At 55.9% G+C, this 27810-nt stretch overlaps 1 protein-coding gene across 1 annotated transcript; it reads right to left on the bottom strand.

Moving 5' to 3' along the window:
• Nucleotides 1-10: 10 nt before the first annotated feature.
• ZNF282 (zinc finger protein 282) lies at nucleotides 11-20522 on the bottom strand. Its single transcript, XM_081147201.1, has 8 exons — nucleotides 20225-20522; nucleotides 17348-17767; nucleotides 9887-10013; nucleotides 8991-9110; nucleotides 5548-5667; nucleotides 4307-4420; nucleotides 3508-3621; nucleotides 11-847 (listed from the first exon to the last, which is right to left on the bottom strand). The coding sequence occupies exons 1-8, from the start codon at nucleotides 20387-20389 to the stop codon at nucleotides 45-47; spliced, it is 1983 nt and encodes a 660-aa protein (XP_081003327.1). The 5' UTR covers nucleotides 20390-20522; the 3' UTR covers nucleotides 11-44.
• Nucleotides 20523-27810: the final 7288 nt, after the last annotated feature.

The following is a 27810-nucleotide window of genomic DNA, read 5'->3' as shown; positions in this document are numbered from 1 at the left end:
CGCACCCGTCCCCGCCCCGGGCCTCCCCCTCCCCCGGCCCAGCCCTAGTCTCGCTCGGGCGGCGCCTGCAGGGGCCGCGGGGCGCCCAGGCCCGGGCCCCCGCTGTGCACGCGCAGGTGGTCCTTGAGCGACTCCTTGTAGCGGAAGCTCTTGCCGCACTCGCCGCACGTGTAGGGCCGCTCGCCCGTGTGGATGCGCTGGTGCTTGAGCAGGTTCTGCTTGCGGATGAAGCTCTTGCCGCACAGCGCGCACTGGAAGGGGCGCTCGCCCGTGTGCAGCCGCTGGTGGTTCTGCAGGTGCTCCTTGCGGCTGTAGGTCTTCTCGCACTCGGAGCACTTGTAGGGGCGCTCGCCGCGGTGCGTCATCTGGTGGCGGATGAGGCCCGAGTGGCAGTTGAAGCTCTTCTCGCACTCGGCGCACTCGTACGGCCGCTCCTTGGTGTGGCTGCGGTGGTGGATGATGAGGCTCTTGCGCACCCCGAAGCTCTTGCCGCACTCGGGGCACGAGTAGGGCTTGCTGCGCGCGCCGTGCAGGAGGCCCCGCCGGAGCCCGCCCCCGGGGCAGCAGCTGCCGCAGCCCCCGCCCCCGCCCCCGCCGCCGCCGCCCCCGCCCCCGGGGCCCCCGCCCGCGCCGCCGCCGCCCGCCTGCGCCCCGCCAGCCGCGCCCCGCTCGCCGCCCGGCGCGGGGAAGCCCTCCTCCAGCAGCGCCGCAGCGCCCCCTGCCGCCCGGCTCGGGGGGCCGCCCGTGTTGTCGGCCGCCGCCGGGGGCGCGGGCGGGGGCAGGCTCGGGGGCGCGGGCTGGGCCGGCGGGGCCGCCGCGGGGTTCTTCACCAGCAGCAGGTTGTCACCTAGGGAGGGAGCGACAGAGAGAAAGAAATGACATCCCGCAGCGCCCTGCCCAGGACCCCACGCCGGCCCTGCGCCCCTGTGTGTGTGTGTGTGTGTGCGGGGGGAGGCCCGGGTCCTGAACACACCTGCCCTGTGGCTTCGTGCGAGTCACAGGCGACCTGGGCCTCAGTGTCTCTAAAAGATGCAGGGATTGAACCAGGCGAGCGGTAACTTTCCCTGCGGCTCTAGGGCTCCCCGACCCGGGGACCTGCCCCGCGCCACCTGCTGGAGGGCAGGGAGCTGGCACGTGGCGCAGGAAAAGCATCCAGCACGCGGGGGGGCCTGAGGGGCTGGGGGGAAGGGTTGGGGGGGCCTGCGTGGGGGTCAGCTTCCAAGGCGGACTCTCCTGGAAATACTAAGACAAACCCAGCTGAGTTGCCATGTCCAAGCTTCTCCCCATTTATCTAAGGAGAACCTCTCCCCTGGAGGGCATCTGCCAGAACTTCTCCAGGGTGGAAAGCTTGTCCAGAGGCCAAAGGGAACGGGCCGCAGGGAGCTGGGTCCATCCCCACCCTCCCACGTGTAGCGGTCACCTTTGCACTAGGCAAGCCGCGGCCTGGTTTGTATAGCAGCTGGCCAGCTGGGCTGGTGTGGGCCCCAGCCTGAGGCCTGACCCCACCTGGACCCTCACATGTGGCTGGGGAAGTGGCCCACCCCGTTCTGTGGAAGTGGCTGCCCAGCCTGACTCCCCAGGAGGCCTGCTCCTGCAATGGTGCCTGTTTCGTTGCACACACACCCCCACCCCCATCTCCAGGCCGAGTTCATGGTTCTCCAACACCTTGGGGGGTCAGTGAGGCACCAAGTCCAGGCTCTGAGCACCAGATCGGTGACCTTAGGCCCAGGACTCCGGCTGAGGAACTTCTCCTTTGCTGACTATATTTAGGAGTCTTCTCATCCCCTTACCCCCCATCACCGCCCTGATCCCCCAGTTGTCAGTCCTTCACCCTGGAGGAACCCCACCCCCATGGAGGGGCAGCCCATGGAAGAATAAAGAAGGTGAAGTTTGCACTCTGCCCCCCACGTCTTGTGGGCATCCCTTCCTCTCCTCTGCCCAGGACCCATCTGCTCCCTGGAGGCCACTTCTCAGGCCACATCTGCCACACTCCCACCCAACCCCCACGCTCCTCAGTGCCTGCCTGAGGTCTGTTCTCCTGAGGTCGCCACCCCTAAGCAGACTGGGCCCAGCCTGTCCCTCTCTGTCCAAGTCACAACGGACCAGCAAAGAATCATTTCCACAGGACAGTGGCCAGGGCAGAGGCAAGGTAATGCTCACGCCTCAATCCGAGTGACCAGGACAATGCCTGCAACCCTGTGGGCGTGGCGAGGGCATCGCTGCTCCCTCAACCCCGACCTGCTCCTCTCGCTCTTTCACCCTCCACCTCAGGGACCGTTTCCCTGGAAACCCAAACAGTCCTAATGCTGCTCTGATCAGTCTGCAAATGTGGTGTGAGCACCGGTCTGCTTGCATCTCCTTTGTTTCCCCTTCCTGACCCAGCTCAGCTCTGTGATCAGCGCTGGTCACTCACGGTGACACCCCCACCCTCCGTCCTCCGTTGTGCCTGCCTGGGGAACCCCAATGTTGCGACTGCCCTCAGAAAGTCGCTCGTGTGTCAGGAGGGGCCTCCGCACTGAATTACGTTTGTCTCACAGGGAGTGGGATGCGCTCGCCTGGGTGTGAAATGGCCTTTCAGATCAGGAATGAACTATGTCCTCAGCTCTTACATGGATTTTCAGCTCTTAGAGGGTGTGAGAAACAGGGATGCAACCTCTGATCAACCAGAAGAGGGTGCTGGTCTGGGTCTGGCAAGGAAGGCTACCTGCTGCTGAGTGTTAAATACCCACCAGCGTGTGCCTAAGGTCACTGGCCAGGAAGTGGAGCTTCAAACAACACCCAGGGGACCCCGGCTGGGTGAGACGTTTGGTCAGAAACCCGTTTGGGGAGGGGGAAATCCCCTCTCTCTACTTAAGCTTCAGGATCTTCACGGGTGACGCTGCGTGTCAGCTGAGGGCTGGCTCGGGCCAGTGCTTAGAAAACATGAGTCCGTCAACTGCTCGGGCTGCCCTGGCTCGGCTCCGTCCCAGCCCGCTCTCCCTTCCCTGCCTGCTTGTTATGGGCTGAACTGTATCCCTCGAAAAATATCAAAATCTGAAGGCCCAGGACTTCAGGACGTGACCTTGTTTGGACATAGGGTGCTTGCAAATGGAATTAGTTATGATGAGGTCACACTGGAGCAGAGTGGGCCCTGATCCAATAGGACGGTGTCCTTATAAGAAGACGTAGGATTGGGGTGACACGTCTCCAAGTCCGGGAACACCAAAGATCGACAACAAACACCAGAAGCTGGGGAAAGGCAAGGAAGGATTCCCCAGAGCCTTCAGGGAGGGCACGGTCCTGGCGACCCCTTGATTTCAGACTCCTGGCCTCACAACACATCTCTGTTCTTTGAAGCCACCCAGGGTGGGGGACTTTGTTAAGACAGCCCTAGGAAACGAACAGACCTGCCACCCTCCCAGAGCAAAGGGGACAGCTCTCTGGTACAGACGGGGGTAGGCCGGGGGAGCAGCCATTCCCTCTGGACAAACACCCAGGGGTCCCGGGGGCACCGCACGCAGCACTCACTGGGGCCAGAATCCAGTCCGAGCTCTCCTTCCATTGAGTCCCGAGGGCCCCACGGGTACGGCTGCTCCTCCTGCTTGATCCACGATAAAATGTCATGCGCTGAGATCAGGGACTCTGTTCGTGGAGAGAAGGCAGCCTTAGCTCCTGTTCATTCCCGCCGAGCGTCCCCCCGAAGGTTCGAAACCCGTGCCCTGCAGAGGCCGCTGCTCCGGCTCGCGGGGCACGCGGAGGTTCTGGTATCTGTTTCGTTGACCGGCAGCCCCCTCCTCGCGCCTTCGCCAGTGGGATATCGCTCGTGCTCCTAACCCTTGGGGGTGGGCAGGCAGGAGGAGGGCGGCCACTAAGTCTGCGTGGCCACAGACCCAGGATCGGAGCCCCGGTGTCCGAACTATGCCAGTGAGCCCCAGGGCAGCCTGGATGTCCAGGACGAGCCGGAGGGCAGCTGATCTCCGACGGCCCGCAGGACCACGGGGCGAGAGGTAGGACTTAAAAATCAGCGATGGCAGGAGCAGTGAGCAAAGGTCATTATAAGAACTGCTCTAACCCCGGCTGGTGTGGCTCAGTGGTCAGAGGGTCGGACCGTGGACTGAAGGATCCTGGGTTAAATACCAGCCAAGGGCATGTACCTTGGTTGCAGGCTCAATCCCCCCCACCCTGGTCCAGGCGCAGGCGGGAGGCAACCAATCAATGTGTCTCTCTAACATCGATGTTTCTCTCTCTGTCTCTGAAATCAATAAAACATATTAAAAATAAAAAATCAGTAGCCTGTCCTCCCAACAGTCCATAGCGCTGTGCTCACCTGAATTGGGGTCCGTTGGAATATCTCTCTCTGCCAGGTCCTGCTGATCCCACACACACGGGGGCTCCTCCTGTTTGATCCGGGACAGGAGGTCCTGGGCGGAGGCTGGCGAGTCTGCACGTGGGAACAGACCAGCAAAGGTGTCAGGTGACAAGAAAATGCCCGCAAGTCTTTGCTTTGGGTAAATCTCTCACTTCATGCAGTTATGTCTTTTTCCTACAAATCGGATATAATTAACTTATGCTAATAATTAGCATGAAATCGTGCTAATTTGAGGCCAAGCTGACTTATGCTTTAAGTCAGCTTGGCCTCAAATAATGTAGCGTTTGCTGCAAATAAGTGGGGTAGCCTGGAGAGTCCCTCTTAGATGGCATTGCAGCTGGACTCTGTATGAGAACGCTGTTAGAGCAGATGTGTGTTGGAGTTCTCCAGAGAACCAATAGGGTGTGTGTGCGTGTGTGTGTGTGTGTGTAGAGGGAGACTAATTGATTGATTTGAAGGCACTGGCTTCCATGATGTTGGAGTCTAGCATGTCCAGAATCTGCAGGGTAGGCCAGCAGGCTGGAGTCCCTCTTCCTTGGGGGGGGAGGAGGCAGCATTTTCTTTAAGGCCTTCAACTGATTGGATGAGGCCCACCCACACACATTATGGAGGGTAATCTGCTTTACTCGAAGTCTACTGAGTTCAATGTTAACCTCCTCTTTAAAAAATACCTTCACAGCAACCTCTAGAATAACCATTTGGCCAAATATCTGGGCACTGCAGCCCAGTCAAGTGGACACATAGAATTAGCCATCCCCAGATATGTTAGCTTACTGTAGCTCTTTACTTACCCACAAGTCAGAGCTCTACAAACCTCACCCCCCTTAGTCCGAGCCTCACATCCATAAGAACGTGGTGAGGTGGCTGACCAGGCCTTAGGGACCAATACATTCTCCGAGCCACAGGGCCTCGTAAAGTGTTGCCCTAATTTTGCTTGTCAAAAGGAATAGCTAAAAACTGATATTACAAAGAGAAAACAGAACAAACTAAGCCCCGATGTGCCAGTGCTACGTGCCACATGCCACATCTGTGCCCCATGGGGAAACCTGTCTCTACGTCTGTCCTGGACCCACAGCTCTTCCATTTCCAGCTCAGGCCTCCATCTGGGACACACGGCAGACAATGCTGGGACCCGTAGGCCCTGCCGGACCTTTCCTCTCCCTCCCTCCCCAGATAAGGCGGCTGCTCGGCTCACTCACCGGTGATGGACTCTGTGGGGATGGCTCTTTCCTCCAGGCCCCGCTGACTCCGGACACACAGGGCTTCCTCCCGCTTCACCTGAGAGGGCACATCTGGTGCAGGCACCAGGGGCTCTGCTCCTGGGGACATAGAATCACATCATTTGGTGTCTTTTCTGAATGACTGTCACCCAGATGTGCTCTTGGGGTCAGGAGAGCAGCTGACGGCCCTTGCCAGGGATGAGCAAAGGGGTCTCACATTCCTGCAGGCGACTACAGGGGACCCCGATGAGCAGCATGTCCTGGGAGCAGAGAAGCAATCAACACTCAGCACAAAGGGGTAGGCCATGCAACAACATGTGGAGTGACAGGCCGGGAGAGAGTCCCAGGAACAGTCCCACGCCGGCTCGGGTGCCAATCAGGACTAGTCTGACCTTCGTGTAGGAGTGACCTGTCCTTGTTTCTCACCCCAGTCACACAGACACACGCAGGCACCCACTCGCACACACTCACACACATATATAATTAGAAAAACGTTAGCCTGGGCAGCCCTGGCCGGTGTGGCTCAGTTGGTTGGGCGTTGCCCTGTGCACCCAGAGGTCTCGGGCTCGATTCCTGGTCAGAGCACACGCCCAGGTTGCAGGCTCCATCCCCAGCCTGGGTGTGTACTGGAGGCAACCAATCAATGTTTCTCTCTCACATTGATGTTTCTTTCTCTCCCCCCACTCCTCTCTCCTAAAACCAATCAAAAATATTAAAATAAAAATTAAAAATCTTAAAAACAACAACACCTGGGCAAAGAGATGCAATCCAACCCCCCACTAGGATGCAGAGCACGGCATCCTTATGTACAGAAGACAGTGAGGAATCCTCTGCGTAGACCCCAAGATGTGACAAGAGGGCGTTTTCCTCTTGCGCTGTTCTGCGGTGCGACAGGACTACCCCGGCAGGAGACAGCTCAGGCAGCAGGAAAGAGATCAGAGGAGGCACCAGGAGATGTGGTCCCGGTCTGAACTCTGCTCCCAGCCCAGCAGATGAGTCGCTCGACCTCTCCGGCTCTGCCTGCCTGTTCCATCCCTAAAATGGGCACAGAGGTCCCTGTCCTGGGGGCACACTGACGGGGGACAGCTCAGTGCTCTCAACGTGAAAGGCCGCCTCAGCCGCCAACCTCGGGTGGCTGCAGGTTCTAGGTATTTTCTCCGTAACTGTCTTTGCCACAAGCATTTTCACTGCACAGCTAACAGGCCAGAAGGCAATTTCAGCCGTAACAGATAAAAATAACAAAAAATAAAAGAGGGACGTTAAGAAGAATGTAATAAAACACGAACATCTACAAAAACAAACAAACAAATCTCCAAAAAAAATGAACAAGCAGAACAGAAACAGACTCACAGATACAGAGAATGTTTTGACGGTTGGCAGATGGGAGTGGGGGCTGGGAAGATGCATGAAAAAGGCAAAGGGATTCAGAAGCACCACGCAGAAGTTACAAAGTAGTCATGGGGATGTGGAGTACAGCATAGGAAATATAGTCAAAAATATTCTAGCCCGGCCGGGCGTGGCTCAGCGGTTGAGCGTTGACCTAGGATCCAGGCGATCAGGGTTCGATTCCCGGTCAGGCCCCATGCCCGGTTGCGGGCTTGATCAATGACTCTCTCATCATTGACGTTTCTATCTCTCTCTCTCCCTCTCCCTTCCTCTCTCTGGAATCAATAAAGATACATTTTTAAAAAAATAAAAATATTCTAATAACTATGTCTGGTGTCAGGTGGGTACGAGATTTATCAGGATGATCACTTAGTAAGTTACGTAATGTCTAGCTGCCAAGGTGCACACCTGAAACTAATATAATATTGTATGTCAACTGTAATTGAAAAATAAAAAATGATTTTTAAAAAAAGAAAAAACTCTACGGCAAACACCAAAAAAATTTAAGAAGACATAAATAATAATTCAATACAAGAGATATAATGGAATCATAAAAATGGGTCAGTTAACCCAAGAGAAGGCAAAACAGGTAGTTGGTTGGAGAGTCATTCCAATACGCCAAAGGTTATGTGGGTTTGATCTCCAGTCAGGACATATACAAGAGCCAACCAATGATGCATAAATAAGTGGAACAACAAATGGATGTTTTTTTTTCTCTCTCTCTCTTTCTCAAATCAATAAATAAAAATAAAAAGATTTAATAACACGAAAACTGTGAGAACTGCATTAATGCAGAAATGAAACCTATCTGACAGCCAGCTTAGATATGTGAAGTCTGCCAAATGCAGAGTGCCAGTTACTTGATCTTTCACTAGTGACACTGTCGATTGTGTGGCAAAATGTGTGGCAGCCAGCCGGCGTGGCTCAGTGGTTGAGAGTTGACCTAGGAACCAGAAGGTCACCATTCAGTTCCCAGTCAGGGCACATTCCCGGGTTTCAGGCTCGATCCCCAGTAGGGGGCGTGCAGGAGGCAGCAGATCAATGACTCATCATTGATGTTTCTATCTTTCTCTCCCTCTCTTCCTCTCTCTGAAATCAATTTTTTAAAAAAAATGTATGGCCCGGCCGGGCGTGGCTCAGTGGTTGAGTGTCAACCTAGGATCCAGGCGATCGGGGTTCGATTCCCAGTCAGGGCACATGCCTGGGTTGCGGGCTCCATCCCCAGTCAGGGGTGTGCAGGAGGCAGCCGATCAATGACTCTCTCATCATTGATGTTTCTCTCTCTTTCTCTCTCCCTCTCCCTTCCTCTCTCTGAAATCAATAAAGATATATTTTAAAAAATAATAATCAAATAAAATAAATGTATGTGGCAAAAATGCTTGCAGCAAAGATGCTCATGGCGAAAATACCAAGCACAGGCAGGGACAGGTGACAGATCTACGCTAAGGCAGAGAATGCAGTTTGAGGACCAGATTTCACCTGGTCCAACATCGCTCAGGAGAGCTGAGGCCCCAAGAAGAGACCCCAAGTGCAGAGCTGGCATGGGAAGCCCAGCACTTTCCATCCCAGTGAAAGGTGACCGGGTGTGATGCTGCAGGAGCTGGGCTTCCTTCCTGAGGAGAAAGCCTTGAGCTAAGTCTGCCTTTGATGTGGGGGTCTGTGTAAGAATGGGAGACGACACCGAGCAAGAAGCAACAGGCCCCAGCAAAACTGCATGTCCATGCAGACTCCCTTTCTGCCCTACCCTGGGGCTGCTCCCGGGTCTTGGGCCTCTCACCGCAGGTCGCCATCAGGCTGGGATGCTGCAAGCCTGCCCAGGCCCCTTCTCTCTCCCTGCTTACCTGGGTGTGCAGAGCTGCACAGCTCTGACCCAGCGCCCTGGTGGGCTTTCAGGCCCTGAAATCTCTTCATGTAAGTGGCCGCCAAATTTCAGTGGTGGCAGAAATGGCCCCACAGACAACTCTAGAGAAGCCCCTGTTGAACTGAGGCAGGGGAGGCCCTGCCCTGGACCTCAGGGTCCTTTCAGCTGCGATCACCTGTGTCTGGATCCATCAGGATTTCTCTCTCTTCTGGGTCACGCTGCTCCCACACACAAGGCTCTTCCCTGGGCTCCGCCTGGGACGGGGCCTCTGGCTTGGGCCCGGGACCCTCCGCGTCTGGAATGGTCGGAAGCAAGGACTGAGTGAAGTTGACCGAGGAGCCCCGATCCAGGGCGATGGCAGAACTCTCCCCATCCCCAACCTCCTCCCACCTGCTGAAGGAGCACCTCAGGTCATCAGTCTCTTAAGAGGAGCCTGAAAACGAGCCCATAGATTCCCGGACTTATGATGTGGGGATGGCTGGTCTGGGAAGCCAACAGCAGGCCACCTGTGGCTTATCGAGGCTGCTGGCGCGGGGAGGTGAAAATGACGCTGTCTGAGCGTATCCAAAACAGCGGTGGGTCTACGGCCATGCCACCCCCAGCACGCCCATCTCGTCCCAAATAGCGGTGGCGCTGGGTTCTGCCATAGGCCGTTTCTGGGTTTTTCATTTGCATCCTGTTAGGAACCATGCCACCTCCCTCGCATGATAAGCAAACTGTGTCTAGAGTTTCCACAAACAGGAAACACCCGCCCAGGTGGTGGGAAGCAGGAGGAAAACATGCCACGCCCCTGGGTGCCACACCCCTGCGCGCCACGCCCCATCACGCCACACCCACACCACGCCCCATGCAGGCCACGCCCCTGGGTGCCACACCCCTGCACGCCACGCCCCTGCACACCAGCCTCCTCTACATGCGTTGCCCCCTGCACGCTACGCCTCTTGCACGCCACGCCCCCTCACACACCAGGTCCTGCATGCCACGCCCCTTGCAGCCACGCCCCTTTGCACGCCACGCCCCCCATGCCACGCCCTTCTGCAGGGAAGCTGGCCAGGCCCGATGTGCGCTCACCCAGGGACACGAGGGTTTTGTAGTTTTCCTTCACGAGGTTGTTGTACAGCTCCTTCTGCCACTCGTCCAAGTTCTTCCACTCGTCCTCGGAGAAGTAAACGGCAATGTCCACAAAAGTCACCGGAACCTGGGCCAACAGGAGTTTTATTTTTATTTTTTTTATTTTTTATTTTTTTAAATATATCTTTATTGATTTCAGAGAGAGGAAAGGAGAGGGAGAGAGAGAGAGAAACAATGAGAGAGTCATTGATCGGCTGCCTCCTGCAGGCCCCCGACTGAGGACGGAGCCCGCAACCCGGGCATGTGCCCTGACCGGGAATCGAACCTCGATCTCCTGGATCTTAGGTCTACACTCAACCGCTGAGCCACGCCCGGCCGGCCACCAACAAGAGTTTTAGTCTGGAGCCTCCCCCCACCTCCCCTTCTCGGACCCCGGGAGCCCCGGCCTTTGCTCTCCAGAGCTGCAGGTCCTCCTAGCCCAGCCCGGCCCCCTTCAGTGTGGTCAGTCTGCTCTGCTCCTGACCTCCTGGTGCATCCGGAATGGTGATGGTCAACACTGCCCTCTTTTCTATTTTATTTATTTATTTATTAGAATGTATTTTGTTGTGTTTTTTGGAATTGATTTTAGAGAGAGAGGAAGGGGGATGGATAGCCAGATAGATACGCTGATGAGAAACATCATCGATGGGCTGCCTCCTGCACGCCCCCTACTGGGGATGGAGCCTGCAACCCAGGGATGTGCCCTGACCCGGACTGAACCGGCAACCTCTTGGTTCATGGGTCGACGCTCTAACCACTGAGCCACACCAGCCCGGCTGCCGTCTTCCTTTTTGAAGCATTTACCATATCCTTTGTAATTTCACTTTTAGGTAACCGGGTACCCTGAAGATAGAGCTGGAGTCACTGCGCTGCTTTTGGAGCTCAGGGTGACAGAGGTGTGGTCGGTTTTGAGTGGGTATCGGTGAGCCAAGTACAGTAAAACCCTGTTATAAAACCTGTATTTCTGGTCAGGTCACCTCTAAGCACACGGTACAGTGACATTTTTGTCATTACCCATGTAAAATCTAAAGGCATGCGCGGAAGCTCCGGGACCTCCACCTGCTTTTTTCTCAGTTGGGTCCCAAGCATCCAGAAGCACTAAGTTTGAAGTCAAAGACATCTATTGAATGTGCTGGATTGTGGCTGCCAATACCAGGAATTCCACTGTAGCCCGAGCCACCCACTGTCCACTGTCAGTCCCTCGTCACTCGATCTGTTATTTATGCTGTTGTTTCAGTGTGACAAGGACCCTTGTCTGTCACTCACCAGCATGGCCTCACCTGGGACCAAATCGTTCAAGATGGTTTCACTTCCATGACTTTGTTTTTATTTATTTATTTTTAAATGTCTTTATTGATTTGAGAGAGAGGAAGAGAGAGACAGAAACATCAGTGATGAGAGAGAGTCATTGACCAGCTGCCTCCTGCACGCCCCTTACTGGGGATCGAGCCCACCATCTGGGCCTGTGCCCTGACCAGGAATCAAACTACGATCTCCTGGTTCATGGGTGGATGCTCAACCACTGAGCCACACCAGCTGGGCTCACTGCCATGATTTTAATAACCAAACTTCCCGTCTCTGACCTCAGAGCCTTACCTACTGCCACTTTCCCATCCCTGCTGGACCAGCCTTTCCCCCTCACTCTGAAACCCAACCCCTCAATTCTCCCCCAGGCTCTAAGCCTAGTCTACCAGTCTCCTACCTGCACACACAGAGCCACGGCTGGCCCATGGAGCACCTGTGCGCAAATGAGAAAGAGACAGCCCTCTGGGTGCCGGGCCCACTCGTGCACAGTTTGGTGGGTGGGCGACGCCCTTCCATAAATTAGAAACGTTCATCCCTTGCACCAGGTGCTCATAATCCAAGGGCATCCTGCACAGGTACGATGCACACACTTGTATGTTGCAAATAGCTCACCAGCCATCTTTAGAAACAGGCTGCACAGACGGGCGAGTCCCCAACCTGGAATAACCGATGCAGACCATGTTCCTTATTTTACTTCCCTGCTGCTACATGAAAGTCACAAAATTCTGCAGGGGACGCCCACCACATGTTCGTATCACTTGTCTCCGGCTGCTCTGGAAGCCGCTCGCTGATCTGGGTGACCCCTCCTCGCTGCGCTCCCGGGGAGGCTTCTTTCCAACTCCTCCCCCGCCTTCCCTGTCTACCCTTGATCGCGGGGAGCTGTTGGCAGGGCGAGCTCCTTTCCCTGCCCTTCTCCTTGCCAAGCCAAACTCCTCACTATGTGCCCTTCATTTCTCCTCCGCCTCCTGCCTGGGAAACTCAACCCAAAAGGTCACTCGGTTTCTCCTTTCTCCACCGGCTTTCCCTCCAGGGTCACCCAACCCGAGAGGAATCCCACTCAACTCTGCTACCTCGGCCAACTCGTCATCCCCCCATCTCCCTTCACTCGAAATGTCCTGAGACACGTGCTCTGTGCTTTCTTCTTCACGGCCCGCACATCCTTTGGCCCCTTAACGTGAGTGTAAGAGCCCCACTCTCCGGGGCCCTACCCTGGAAGGTCACTGGTGGCCTCCTGCCGTTAACCCTCACCCTCTGGAAGGTCTCATTACAGTGGTGGGACTTTTCTCCTGCTTGGTTTCCGCAATGCCGCGGCCTCCTGCCCGTGTGGCTCAGGGCTTCTTCACGGCTTCCTTCCCCGAGACCCACGGTCCCGCCCTCCCCCTCCCGTTTCTTCCTTCCCTTGGCAATTTCACTGTTTTCACAACCTCAACGGTTACCTCTTTGCAGACGGCACTCTTCAGCTTTCCTCACTCTCTTCCCAATTTGCATTCTCACAGCCCTCTGAGTGGCTCCCCTTAATCATCTTTTAAGCACCTCGAACGAAACGCACCCAAAACCAAGTTCATTATCTTTCCCGACATCCCAACTCCTCGGCCTCCCTTCACCACTCCTGTGGACGGTCAGCGCTCCGGAATCACACCCTCGCAGCTGGAAACAGACGTCACTTTTGAAAACTTCACCACGTCAGGATGTAACAGAAGTCTAGAGCCACGGCCTGAGCCTACGGTCTAGTTGGATAGAAAAAGCTACGCACAAATGATCTGTAAACCAGTGAACAGACACAGCAGAATCCAAGGGGCACACTGGATCTCAGAGCCCACAGCCCTCCCTGAATCTGACAAAGACGATGCATCCAGCACGGCCAAGAGTCCACGATGAATTATGACAATTGCCAGCAACATGAACTTATATTCTCATGGTGCTTTATGGTTGTGGGGTTTTTAAAATATGTCCACAGCCCAGCTGGTGTGGCTCAGTGTGAACCTATGAACCAGGAGGTCATGGTTCGATTCTCGGTCAGGGCACATGCCTGCGTTTCGGGCTCGGCCCTCAGTAGGGGGCGTGCAGGAGGCAGCCGGTCAATGACTCTCTCTCATCATTGATGTTTCTCTCTCTCTCCCTCTCCTTTCCTCTCTCTGAAATCAATAAAAACGTATTTTAAATAAATATGTCAAGAAATTCTTTGACAGTCTCTTCAAAAAGCAGAGTCCACTTCTCTCCCCCTTGAGCGTGGGCAGGACTTAGTGACTTGCTTCTAAGAGATACATGAAGTGATGGCGTATTACTTCTGAGCCTAGGTCATAAGACATATTGCAGCTTCCGTCCTGGTCTCTCTCTTGATTCACTCGTTCTGGGGGAAGCCAGCTGCCATGTTGGAAGGACGCCCAAGCAGCCCTGTGGGGCGGCCCACATGGGGAGGAACTCGGGCTTTCTGCCAACGGCCGAGCGAGTGAGTGACACTGGAGGCAGACGCTCCCACCTCGGTCGGGCCTTCAGGTGACTGGAGCCCCAGTAGACACCTTCGTGAGACTCTGCACCAGAACCACTCAGCTAAGCTGCTCCTGGATTCCTAACCCACAAAAAGTGTAAGATGATACATAATTATTTTTTTAGGCTGTTAAATTTGGGGGTAACTTGTTACACAGCAATAGGCAACTAATACATAGTGTTTTCCCATCAACAAAATCATCGAATCCTCACCACTCCATGCACTAAGCATATTATCACCTTCACTATCCAGATGAGAACACTGATGCTCAGAGGCACCAGCTGGGAATTTCCTGCACTATTATTTATGTACAGTTCACTTCATTCAAAGGAGGGATTGAGGAGACTCAGTCACAACAAAATACATACTTGACCAGTGGTGGGGAAACTAGTAAGTATGAAGCTGAGATCCAAATCCTAGTCCTCTGACTCCGGACCCCAACCATTGCATCATTCCAACTCGGGGGCCCCAACGCCTGATCCAGCACATAGAACATACCACAGGGCCACGTAAGGACAGAGCACCAAGGTCAAACGCGTGGCCCAGACAAGAGAAAGGGCCGTGTGTGCAGATGCTGACTGTGCCGGGTAGGCCGTAAGAGCCATGCTGAAAACCAGTCTTGGGGGCCGCGGTGGCTCACAAGGGACTGCTTTAGGGAGGTAGCAGGCCATTGTTCCAACTTGGTTCCGGGAGGGCTCAATCAACGCCTGTCTGACAGCGACTCTGGCGGAGTCACTGGGCGTTGCCCCTGCGGATACAGACACAGAAGGCCTGGCCCCTCAGAGGGAAGGGTGAGCTCCAGCCGGAGTGGCTCAGCAAGTGTTTTTTCACACCAACCAGAATCCAGGCGCTGTTACAGGCACAGAGACAGCGGTGAGCCAAGCAGAACTGACATCGTGATCAGAGAAGAGCAACCAAGAAGACAAAACCGGACGCCAATACTTAAGGTGCCCGATGACATAAGGACTTGGAGGACCCGAGAGCGGAGACAGAGGAAGAGTGCGCCGGGCTTGGGGAGATGCGGCTCTCAGGGCCACGGGAGGGCACACCGATCAAGGGGCGGCTGAGCAGACCTTGGTGGGGGGGCCGGGGAGGGAGGAACTTTTTTTTTTTTTTTTTAAATATATCTTTATTGATTTCAGAGAGAGGAAGGAAGAGGGAGAGAGAGACAGAAACATCAATGATGAGAGAGTCATTGATTGAGCCCGCAAACCGGGCATGTGCCCCGACCGGGAATCGAACCCCAATCGCCTGGATCCTAGGTCGACGCTCAACCGCTGAGCCACGTCCGGCCGGGCGGGAAGGAACTTTTAAGTGGAGGGAAGCCCCTGAGGGGGGTGGGCGGTGTGATCGCAGAATGACAAGAGGCCACTGTGCCAGGAAGGAGCAGGCCGAGGGGCAAAGTGGAGACGAAAGGTGGTCAGAGGGACAGCCACTGGCAAAATAGGGGCTTAACGTGGAGTCAGAGGGGAGGCCATGGGGGGGTTTTAAGCGGAGGGGTGCTACGACTGGCTGATATTTTTAAAGGATCCCTCTGGGGCTCTGCTGAGAATAAATCGTATGGGGCGGGAGGCAAGCAGGAGGCCACGGCAATCATCAGGTGAGAGGTGACGGTGGCGGGGGCGGTGGAGGTGGCAGGACTGGTCAGGCTCTGGGGTGTTATTCTGAAGAAAGATCAGACGGCATTTACTCAGTGTTGGAAGTAGGTGTGAGGAAGGGGGAGGAGTGTGACCCCAAGGCTCCTGCCTCGAGCAAGTGGAAGGGTGGCGTTGTCGTCGCCGGAGATGAAGACGACTTTGGGCAGAACAGGTGTCAGGCGGAGGACCAGCTCGGCTGGGTCCTGCCAAAGCGAAGATATTTACTGACATTCGAGGAAGCGTGGGCAAGATCCAGGGAGAGAGGAAGGAAAAGACGGAGTCTGGGAGTCGACAGCCCAGTTTCTTCCACAGATGAACTGCGGGGGGAGATGAAAAGAGATGGAGGAGGAACCCACAGATTCGAAAAAGACTTAGGAGACAAAGCAACCGCAATGGATAGATTTGAAAAAAACAATGGAAAAAAACAATTACATTTTTGGAAGAACTAGAGAGGTGAACACCAACTGGATATCCGAGGAGGTTGAGGCTTTCGCCAATAATAACAACAACACGGAGGTTATTACTTTTTATCAAGTGTCTTTACCTTTTAGAGCTAGGTGAGCCCGGCCGGGGTGGCTCAGCGGCTGAGCATCGACCTAGGAACCGAGAGGTCGCGGTTCGATTCCCGGTCGGGGCACACGCCTGGGTTGTGGGCTTGACTCTCCACTAGGGGGCGTCCGGGAGGCAGCTGATGTTTCTCTCTCTCTCCCTTCCCCTCTCTCTAAAAATCAATAAAAACATATTAAAGGAAAAAAGTTAAAAAGGGAGGGAGAGAAAATGGGGAAGCGAGAATTGGAGACATACAGACGAGTCGCTGAAGGGACTCTGCTCCACAGAGGAGCGGAGAACCGAGGCACTACCTGGAAGGCGATGCAGGGGCTGGGGGTGGTTTTGGGTCACGCGGCCTGCGGGTCACATAGACAGGGTAGAGCTGATGACGCAGAGGAGAAGGGGGACACGCTGGGGTGACTTCCTGGAGTAAGTGACAGGGGACAGTGAGCCCAAGGGAACAGGACAGGCAGAGTGCACCAGACAGACAGACGGACAGATGAATCCCGCGGCTGCCTGTGAGTGGCTCCGTCTTCTCAGTGGACTAGAGCGGGGTCACGGGCCGAGAACGGAACAGGAACCTGAGCCTGAATTCTGAACCGCGAGCGGGGACACCGGAGGGTAGTGACCATGACTTTCAAGGGATCCCGTGGTTTGGGTCTGTCGCCAGCCACGTTCGGACAAGCACACACGAAGATAAACCAATGACAAATGGCCGCTAGTCGGTGCCAAGTGGAAAACTCAGGCGTGAGAGCTTCAGGAATTCGCAGACACCCAGACATCCCAGGGAGGGTAAGTCTCAAGGGCAGAGACATGCAGACTCCGTGGGCACCAGCTAGAGGCAGAACGTTCCAGACCAGGCTGTTTAGAGGAGGCAGGTTTAAGAAGACGCTTTCAATGAGACACCGGGGAGCCAGAGGAGTTTGTGAAAAAGACTGACAAAATAAAATCAAGGCTCTGCGGCCCTGGCCGGGTAGCTCAGTTGGTTAGAGCCCTGTCCTGATATGCCAAGGTTGCTGGTTCCATCAGGACACATACAAGAATCAACCAAAGGCCCGGTCGGCGTGGCTCCGCGGCTGAGCATCCACCTAGGATCCAGGAGATCGCGGTTCGATTCCCGGTCAGGGCACAGGCCCGGGTTGTGGGCTCGACCCCCAGTGGGGGGCAGGCAGGAGGCAGCCGGTCAGTGACTCTCTCTCATCAACAATGTTTCTATCTCTCCCTCTTCCCTTACTCTCTCTGCAATTAATAATATATATGTATATATATATATATTTTTTTAAATCAACCAATGAGCGGATAAACAAGTGGAACAACAAATTGATGTTTCTCTCTCTCTTTCTTTCTAAAGATCAGTTAAAAGGTTTTTTTAAAAAAAATCAAGAACCTGTCCACCTATGCTGGTCCCCGCCGCCATCCCTGCCCCTGGGGACCATCGCATACCTTGGGCACCTCCCCCTTGCTGCCCGGGGGCAGCCGCAGGACCCAGAAGTTCCTGTTGCGCAGCAGGTTCTCCATGTTCTCCAGCCGTCTCTGCAGCAGCCCGTATTCCTGCAGCAGCGTCCCCAGCACGGCCCACTTGCTCTCCATGTGGTTCCCGAACTCCACGGCCGTCTTCTCGCAGTCGGCCAGCTTCTTCTCGGCCGTCCCTGTCCGTCCCTCCAGATTCAGCAGCTGGCTGGCCTGGGCGTCCACCTTTCTCTCCACGGCCTGAATGGCGGCCACCACGGTCCAGAGCGAGATCTCGGCCGTGGGCAGCTGGGGCTCCCTCATCACGCGGTCAGGGAAGACGGGCGCCCTGTCTGGGAAGGGCGGGAACTGAAACGGCATTGGGCGCCGGGCGTCCATGTCCCATTCTTGAGCCTGGGTGCAGAGGGAGAAAGGGACAACCCGGGATGAGACGCTGTGTGAGCCCAACTAATCCAAGGCCACAGATTCTCTCTCTTCTGACAAGCCCCCGCCTCTCGGGCTCGTGTTCACGAACGGCCCCAGCAATGGCTGGAGCAGCCACCCACCCGACCTTCCCATTTCCCACCCGGGCCCAGCTGGTCACTAGTTCACCCACCTTGACTCTTGGCCTAAAATGTCACATATGACTGTCTTTGAGTCATAGAGAACAGCTACTTTCCTCCCCGGCTAGACTTCATGATGAACCCTTAAGGGTGGCCTTGTGTTTTCTGTTTCAAGGTGAGAATTTTCGTGGAAGTCATCTGACCCTCATTTCCCAGGGAACTCTAAGCAGGTCAGGCCACTAACGATGCCCTCTGCTTTAAAGAGAGGTGGCTGGCCCCAGCCGATTTTGCTCAGTGGTTACAGCATCAGCCAGTGGACTGAAGGGTCCTGGGTTCGATTCTGGCCAAGGGCACATACTTTGCTTGCAGGCTCGATCCCCACGTTCAGGGAGCGTGCAACCAATTGATGTGTCTCTCTCACATCGATGTTCCTCTCTCCCTCCCTCCCTCTCTCTCCCTTCCACTCTCTCTGCAAAGCAATGGAAAAAAATATCCTCTATCCTCAGGTGAGGATTACAAATAAAAAGAAATAGAAATAAAAAGAGAGAGGCAGCTGGTTATTCTAAAGTACCCTACTTCACTGCCACCTGGAGCTGCTGCAGGTAGCAAGACACAGTTCGGGTCAGCGCTGCGGACACCTTTCCAGCAGGGCTGCACCCCGGGGGACACCGGGGAGCCCAAGCGAGAGAGCAGAAGAGCAGCCCTTTTCTCCATATATAACGATGGATTCATATCCCTTCCAACATGAAAATAGGTTTGCCAAAAACGTCATTCACTGAGGAGGGGAGGAAGGGACATTCCTAAGAGGAAGAGAAGACCTCTTAGCCCCCTCCCTGCCTCCTGGAGAGGGGTGGTAGCCCATGACCCAGGGTCTCCCCCACCCCCCAGCTCTAGGCCCTCAACCTGGTAGGCGAGGCCCCCTTGGTGCAGGTTGGGAGCTGAGTCCTACGACCAAGGGAGGGTGGTGACCATTCACTGGTGGTCTGGGAACTGGCCCCCCTACGTACCAGCGCCCGGGGCTTACTGGACAACGGCAGGTCTAATGACGGCCTTTCCTTGCCACCAGGGACAGGAAGAGGTGTCATTTTCTGTTCTCCCTGCTGCTGCTGAAGAGGCCCCCACGCTGGGCAAAGCGGAGACCTGTTGCTTAGAGGTGACCCGGGCAGGCCTGGGACAGGCATGCCAACTGCCCTCTCTAACTGGGAGCAGCTGTGACAGCCACGGAGGCACATCCTACAGCCTCCAGGGAATCTCAGGCAGGGGGCTGAGAGAGGGCCAGGGCTCTGGGCCCCAGACCAGCTCAGAGGTGGCAGTACTTCCATCAAACCTCTGCACGGGGCTCACGGGGGCTTCACGCCTGTCTGGCCCACAGAAGGTGACAAGGGCTGACGGTGGAAGTTTAGGAAGTCACCGGGGCCCAGCTAACTTTTCTGAGGCTTAGAGACCTAAAGCTGAAGGAGGATCACCCAGGGCTCCTGGCTGACCCGCCAGAACCCGCTGAGAACCAGGCCAGGCGCAGAGGGGCTCTGGGGGTCCAGCCCAGGGCCTGCTCCACGCTCTCCCCTCCAGGCCTCTGGCAGGACCACGGCCTGGCTCCCAGACGCATCTGCACCCTGAGGTCCCTGCGGAGCTTTCAGAAATGCCCGGCGCCTCCTCGCAACCCCCGGGGAGGCCGATTTCACTGGTTCGGGAGGAGGCTTGGGCGGGAGAGTCTCCAGAGTTGCCGGGGTGATCACAATGTGCAGCCAAGTTTGCCAACCGCTGGAGGGAAGGCAAAGTCACCTCTCAGGGGCCCCGTCACACCCGGTGCGGGGAAAAGTGCAATTACTCGTTACATTCGGTGAAACATGGTAATACATTTAAAACAGCTTCTCGTCCGAGTGGCTACAATGTAAACCCGCGGAGGCGGCCGGGGTGCAGCCGGCAGACCCTCCGGCTCGGCGGAGGGGAGCCCGGGCCGGGGTGGGGACGCGGTCGCGGCTCGGCCGGGCCCCTCGGAGCCTCCCCTGGGCACCGGCCCCGGGCCCGGCGGGCACGCGGCCTCGAGGGCCTGCGGCTGGGCGCGCGCGCGGGCACCCGGGGGCCCAGGGCGCCGGGGATCGGGGATCGCGGATCGCGGATCGCGGATCGGGGATCGCGGATCGGGGCCGGGCCTGCCTCGGGCCCGCGGCGCCCGCCTGCCACGCGAGCCCGCCCGGGGCCTCGGCGCCCGCGCCCGCGCGCCCAGGGCCCCCGGTGCCCGCAGCCCCGCAGCCCCGCCCCCACGGCCCGGCGGCGCGGCCATGGCGTTGGGCTGGGCTGCACCCACCTGCATGGGCGGCATTCCCTCGGCCATTTCCCCGCGCAGCGCCGGCTCCTGGTGGCAGACCTCCTCCGGGGGCAGAGCCTGGGCCCAGCTCCAGCTCCCGCTGTCCAGCCCCAGGCCCTGGATGCCCAGCTGCTGAGGCTGCGGCCGTGTTGACACAAACTGCATCCTGGGAGTTCTGTTCCCCGCTCGGGCCGGCCAGGGAGAAGAAGAACGTTTTCCAGGCGCCTTCCCCCTCGCCGGGGCCGGACAGCTCCATCTACAGCCCGTAGGAGCAAACAGTCCCCTTGGGCGGCGCTCCCGCCCTGCGCCGCGCGCGCCAGCCAATGGCCGCCCGGCCCCGCCCGCCCGCCCGCGGGCCGCCCGGCCCCGCCCGCCCGCCCGCCCGCCCGCGGGCCGCCCGGCCCGGCCCCCGCCGCCCCCACCGGGGGCCTGCGGGCCGCTGCCCCGCCGTCCCGGACAAAGCGCGCGGCCGATGCCTGCGAATTCTGCAGACGCGTTGGGCGTCCCGAGGAGAACGGTGTCTGGCCCTTTTTGAATATTTTGCAAGAAAAAATTGTGTCTCCCGACCCCTCCTTCGGCCTTCCCCTGCCCTCACTCCCTCGCCGGCCTCGCCTCCCTCCCCTCTCTCCCCCCAGCCCACCCCCCGGCCGGCCCGGGCCTTTCTTTGCCCGGGTCCGGACTGATGGGTCAGCGCTCGGGGGCCGACCGCTCCCGCCCAGGGAAGGAGCGCTGCGTTTTAACAGCAGCTTCTTCCAAAGCCTTGAAAGGTGGGTCAGAGTCACTTGGAAGAGCGAGGCCAGGGACAGGGGGCGGCCGGGGTAGGCGACTGGAGGACAGCGGAAGGGCAGCGCCCCTTCCTTCCTCCCACAGGTATTTACTGAGCACTTACTAGGTGCCAGGCGCCGCTTGGGCGGAGGCTGGGCTTTGGGGTTGGGTACACCCGAGTTTAAATTCCAGAATCACCCATCACCAGCTCGGAACTGTTCACCGAGTTGTTTGACTTCTGAGCATCACTTGGGTCTCTTCATATATAAATGAAAAAATAATAATAATAATAATAGCCCCTGGTCGGTGTGGCTCAGCGGTTGGAGGCTCGGCCCACAGACTGAAGGGTCCCCGAGTTCCAGTCGGGCCAAGGGCACGTGCCTGGGCTGCAGGCGCCATCCAGCCCCACCTGGCCCGGGCGCCTGCCGGAGGCAACCAAGCCATGTGTCTCTCAGTCGAGGCCTCTCTCTCCCCCCCCCCTTTCCGTTCTCTCTGGGAAACAAAAGAAAGAACGTCCTCAGGTGAGGGTTTTCAAAAGCCCCATCAGAAAAAAAAAACACACAAAAAAATAATGCGGCCTCGACAGTTGGAAAAGCGGGTGAGATGAGACCAGTGCCCGCACAGAGCGGGCTCAACAAAGGTAGTTACCCCCAAACGGCAAGTCCGCGTAATTACCCTCAAAGTCGTGCCGCTCGGCCTTCCTGAGGGACTGGTCCCTCCCTCCTTAGGACGCAGATCTCCAGGGCCTGTTAGCGCCCACGTGGAGACAGACCTACCCCAGACTGGCACCCTTCTGTCCTGCTGCCCTTAGTAAAACAAAGGGCGTCATCGGACCAAGTGAACGCGTCCTCAGAAGCCCGCGTTCAGAGGGACAGTTCCCAAGTACTTCCTGTTAGACACACGCCCGGGACGCAGAGTGAGCGCCCGGGGACCTGGTATTGTCCTCAAGGAGCACTCGGGCACAGAGGTGGTGTGCCCAGGAGCCAGGGCTCCCTTCCCTGTTCCCCGGCCACCAGCCGCCCGACGGTGAACATCGCGTCCACCCTCACGAGGGGAACCGGGCGAGTCGAGTCTGAAACGCTCCAGGGAAATTCACGTCCACCCGGGGGCTACATCTCCGAGCACAGAGGCTGGGTGAGTCCCAAGGTTTTAAGTGACCTTTTCGCTCCTATCCTGGCGTCGCCGGTGCCTGATGTCACCCTGAGCCGGCTTGAGGACAACAACGGGATCCGTGAAACAGAGAAAAACACATGGGAGCCGGGGGCCTCGAGCTCCCCTCGCCCACGGCAGGTCTGTGATTCCAACGCCGGTCTTCGCTCTAGGACCCTGTCCCTTGTGCCAGCCTCCCAGGGAGGGTAACTCCTTAGGCCTCGAAGTCACCGACGTCCAAAATGTGACTACAGATCAGAGGCAGGCCTTGGGGGGGGGGGGGCCGGGCAGGCGGCGAAGCTCCAAGGCTCCTCAGAGGAGGCACCGAGTCACAACGCGGGGTCACAGCCGGGCATTTTTGCGTGATACAGTTCCAAGGTCAGGTTGCTGAGTTTTCCACGTCCCTGCCTTTTTTTGGATCCCCCTTTTGCAGCCGTTTTTAGTCACACCGAGAGGCCAGACGCGCACACAGGTCTTCACGCCTCTCCCCCTTCCTCACTGACTCCTGGACGTCTCTGCTCTGCGCTTTGTCCGGGGAAATGTTACCGTTCCCGTCTCCGGTTCATCCGTCACCTTCACAGGTCCTGACGCCGTGGACGGGTGAGGTTCGCTGGCTTCTCCTCGGCCTCGGCGCCTCCGCGGTGCTTTCCTCGACCGAACGCGTGTGTAAGCGCCCGGTGCCTGAGTTTGCCACCCGACGGTCGTGATGCAGCGGCACCTACGGCTTAAAGCCCTTTACGCAGAAGACGGGGTTTATGTTGGAAATAACTGCAGTCTGTTCGCTTGAATCTTCTCAATGGGCAACCCTTCAACTTTAAAAAAATATATATATATATTTTTTATTGATTTCAGAGAGAGGACGGGAGAGGGGGAGAGAGAGAAACATCAATGATGAGACGAGTCATCTATCGGCTGCCCCCTGCACGCCCCCCGCTGGGGTCCAGCCTGCAGCCCGGGCGTGGGCCCTGATTCGGAATCGAACTGTGACCTCCTGGGTCATGGGTCACACTCAACCACTGAGCCACGCCGGCTGGGCGGCAACCCATCGGCTTTTTTTTTTTAATATGTCAAAAATCTTTCTAAATAAAGCCTAGTGTTCCTGCAGAATAATTTTTTTTTTTTTCCTAAAAGCAACAGATATTAAAACCATGCATTGTTGTTAAATCCCTTTCTGTTCTTCTGTAAGCTGCTCTGACAGGCAGGTACTGGCCTCACCGCCACAGAGGTTGCGGAGGCCGGGCGCGGGCCCTGGGACCGCCTGTGCCCATCGGGGATGCCGCCGGTGTTCGATGCACCAGGTCTCTGGCCGCAGCGCCCGCAGTGGGCACAGCTCTGCATGCTGCTTCTCCCACGGCCTCCGGAGCTGCTGACCTAGCCGCTGAGATCCGTCAGAACTTCCCCGAGCACCGTCCCGTTGCCTCGTTTCCTTCTGCGTCCTGCCTCTGGAATCAAATTATGACTCCCCGCTGTGCGCCCGAAGACCCCTTATTACTCTCCAGCCGAGCAGGCTAACGGGTCATTTCCAGTCCCCGGATTCGCTTTCTGTTTCCACGAGCTTCTAAACTCGCAGGCGCGTCAGAGTCACTTGGGGGAACTTTAAAAAAAAACAAAACATCCGGGCTCCCTCCCAGGTGAATGAGACCATGCCTGCGGTGGGCTCTACCATCCACAGTGTTTTATTTCTTTTTAACTTTATTTATTTATATAAAATCCTCACCGGAGGGTATTTTTTCCATTGCTTTTCAGAGAGTAGAAGAGAGAAACATGGATGTGAGAGAGACACATCGACGGGTTGCCTCTTGCATGTGCCCTGACCGGGGTCCGGGATCGAGCCTGCAACCGAGGTATGTGCCCTTGGCCAGAATCGAACCCGGGATCCTTTAGTACAGGGCCGACGCTCCAACCACTGAGCCAAACCGGCAGGGCTCATAGTGTTTTAAGCCGCCCAGGTTATTCCAACGTTCGGCCAAGAACCAACATAATATCTTCCGGCTACTCCTCAGGTCCTCGGCTCAGCCCCACAGGGTCGCCCGGGGGTCATTCTAAAGGATCACTTATCGGCTAAAAACAAAATAAGATTGATTTACTTATTCTTGTTCATTGTTTTGATCCTGCTGTTTACTCATGAGATTGGCTTGTAGATATGGCTTTTCTTATATAATTTCTAAAAACTCTAAATTCGAAGTGAAGAACCGGCTTGGTGTGCGTCGCTTTAGGAACGCCCCTGGCCTTGAATTCTGCCTGTTTAACCCGATTGCTCCAGGAACCCGCCCGCCTTCCTGACTTACTACAGTTCCTCCTACACATGGAACTGGTCATCTCGCGTACGTTGCTGGTGGAAGTCAACACATCATCGAGGTCGACCTGGTATTTTGTGCATCCCACGTGGTTTCCCGCCTGAGCCGGCGCATCTCCCGTTTCCCTCTGCTTCCCACGCTGCAGTCTCAGGCACCCCCAGCCCCGCACAGGCAGGCAAACTGGAGTGAAGACACCGCCTCCTCCCAGGCCCGGGTGAGGGGCACCGACGACACCCCGACACTGCTTCCCCGGCCAGCCATCAGTTCTCCTGCGCCTGCTGGATCAAGGCTCTCTCTTTAGGCCTGCAGTATGTTCCAAAGCCCTTTCTGAGGCCGTCCCTCATTTGAGCGTCCAACGCCGATGCAGACTTGGCAAAGCGCGCATGACCTCACGCTCCACACGAGAAACCAGAGCAAGGCTAAAACTCTGGCCTCCTTTCCCTCTCATCGATGTTTCTCTCTCTCCCTCCCTCTCCCTCCCTTCCTCTCTAAAAATCAATAAAAATATATTTTAAAAAACCCACAAAAACTCTGGCCTCCTGCCTTCCTTTCCAGGACCATGCTTATTAAAATAACCCTCGTTGGCACAGCCTCAGTTGGTTGAGCGTCGCCCCAGGCACCGAGAGGCTGCGGGTTCCGTTCCCAGTCAGGGCACATCACAGGGCTGTGGGCTCAGTGCCCAGTAGGGGGTGTGCAGGAGGCAGCCGATCGATGTTTCTATCTCTCTCCCCCTCTCCTTTTTTTTTCTTTTTTTTAGAAAAAATATATTTTATTGATTTCAGAGAGAGGAAGGGAGACAGAGATACAAACATCAACGATGACAGTCGTTGATCGGCTGCCTCCTGCACGCGCCCGACTGGGGATCCAGCCTGTAACCCGGGCACGTGCCCTGACCGGGAATTGAACCCTGACCTCCTGGATCCTAGGTTGATGCTCAACCGCCGAGCCACACGTGCAGGGCCACTCTCTCTCTGAAATCAGTAAAGACATATTTAAAAATAAAACAATCCTTGTTCTTATAAAAGCATTAAGAATGCTATACACAAAATATTTTATGTTACACAGAATTTACAGGATAAAATAACCACTGAATGACCCCAGCACTCTAGAACCACCAGTTATTTTGGTGTGTTTTCCTACCCTTAAAAAATGCAATCAGTGGCACACTATTTTCAACAAAATGTTATAGTTTTGCTAAAGTTTTGTCAGTTTGTGTGGCTTTGGAGTAACGAGAACGAGACTCTTTATTCCGTAATAACGCTTACCTCTCCAAGGTGCTTGTTCGGAGGGGCTGAAGCTGGAGAGAAACCAGACAGGGGAGCCACCGGGAAGTTGCGAGCTCACACCACCATCTTGTTCAGGGTGCACATCAGAGTCCGGGAAACGACCCCTCCACAAACCCAGCGGCTTGCTGCACTTCAGGAAGGCGGAGAATGTGAAGCTCGGACCAGAGTCTGGTTTTTAAGCCCTGCTCAGGTGGTCTTCCCGCTGCACAATTATTCATGGACCATCCACACCCCTAACAGCACGCGGCACCAGGGGGAATACAGAGCAAGACTTGGACTCCATTCTCGGGTAGCTTAATTTTTAGACCAGCTTCAAGATTTCACAGCAAATACCGGCTTTGCTAATAAAAACAAAGCCACGTAGCCCACTGAGGTTTTAGCTGCTTTTTTTTTTTTTTAATGTTTTTATTGGTTTTCAGAGAGAGGGAGGAAGAGGGATGGAGAGAAATGAGGGAGACACTTCAATTGGTTGCCTCCTGCATGCCCCCTACTGGGGATGGAGCCCACAACCTGGGCATGTGCCCTGACCAGGAATTGAACCCGTGACCTTTTGGTTCATGGGTCAACATTCAACAACGGAGTCAAACTGGCCCGGCTTACCCGCTATTTTACTTCAAAAGCAACCTGACAATGTTCAGAGTGTTGCAGCATGCTGCCTTTGAGGCTTCTCTGATTAGACTGTATCTTTCTGCATTTAGTGGATGGATGGTCTTAGGGGTGACATGATTTTTTGTCTTGAAGAGGCAATTTGACCAAGTTGACAAAAGTTGTTATGTACGTGTGTGCACATGTATATATATGTGTGTGTGCATATATGAAGTTATGGGCAGAGTTATACACTTAAACTGGAGCAGGGCCAGCAAGGGAGGAATAACACCCTAGAAAGTGACAAATCACTCCTTTTGCAAGATGTGTTAACAGCACCTTCCAGGTCCCTTATGCAAGAGACAGTAAGCTCTGGTCTCTGACAGTGCTCATGAGTAGAAGGCTTTAAGGGACCTTGATGCAGGTGAGGCACATGCAGGTGAAGCAGCTGCTCTCCTCTCCCAGTGGTAGCAGAAATGCCAAACTGTGCCAGCGTCTGCCCATTCTCAAGTCACAGACCCTGGGGCGGGGACCACAGGACCTTCCTTCCCGACCACAGCTGACTGAGCCAAGAGCAGCATGCAACCCATGGGCAGCCAATCCAAGGGCTGGCGGAAAACTTGTGGTCTGGTATAGAGGAGCTGGGCCAGAGCCCTTAGAATCCAAACTAAGAAAAACCAAGGGAACCAGAGCCACAGGGTGTCCTGACCCACAGGAATGTGTGGGAGCCAGTACAGGAAAGGCAGAGTCAAAGAGCAGGCTGCACGGAAGCAAAAAGCAAAAAGCGGAGATGTCAGGAATCACGGGGTGCCATAGACACTCTGCTTCGGGCTCTGCAAGCTTTACGGCCCTTGCTCTGGCTGGCCCTGCACACCTGACGGCTGCCATCCTGACACCTTCTACAAGGTGTCAGGCTCTGCGCTCAGCCCTCTCCCAGGTATTCCCTAACCTAACACCTCTGAGACAGAGGTATCCTTCTTCCAGTTTTGCAGGTAAAGACACTAGGCCATGATGGTAACGCATGTATGCTATGCTCCCTCTGCAGGCCTTGAATCTAGGTCTGAGTGCATGCTCTAAACCAGGGGTAGGGAACTTTCCTGCCAAGGGCCATTTGGATATTTATAACATCATTCGTGGGCCATACAAAATATCAACTTAAGAATTAGCCTGCTGTATTTGGTGAATTAACTCACCAAGTGGGCCTGACCATACGCGGCCAGCGGGCCGAATGTTCCCCACCCCTGCTCTGCACCATGAAGCTGTCCTCACTCCCTTGACGTGGCCTCAGGCTAGGCCCTGAGCACTGCCCGCCACCATTCCCCCACCCCCGACCTGACCTAACTTGACTACCTTTTGCCGTGTGAGCCTGACACTAGTCAAAGAATGTTCTCTGTACAATCCCTGCCTCCTTTGCAGTGAAGGGAACAGGGTCAAAGGTATCCACAAATCACACAGACAAAGCATGTATCTGAACATAAACAGTCCCTGGTCTATAAGAGCCCTG

This window comes from Miniopterus schreibersii (assembly GCF_964146895.1).
Source record: "Miniopterus schreibersii genome assembly, chromosome: 9".
NCBI lineage: Eukaryota > Metazoa > Chordata > Mammalia > Chiroptera > Miniopteridae > Miniopterus > Miniopterus schreibersii.
This window is presented reverse-complemented; position numbering and strand designations above follow the sequence as displayed.

Excerpts from the sequence above, each read along its gene's own strand:
- ZNF282 (XM_081147201.1), bottom strand. The coding sequence starts at position 20,389 with ATGCAGTTTGTGTCAACACGGCCGCAGCCTCAGCAGCTGGGCATCCAG. Across the intron at positions 17,768-20,224 it reads AGGGAATGCCGCCCATGCAG|GCTCAAGAATGGGACATGGA; the intron begins GTGGGTGCAGCC and ends CTCTGCACCCAG. Across the intron at positions 5,668-8,990 it reads CCTGATGGATCCAGACACAG|GAGCAGAGCCCCTGGTGCCT; the intron begins GTGATCGCAGCT and ends CTATGTCCCCAG.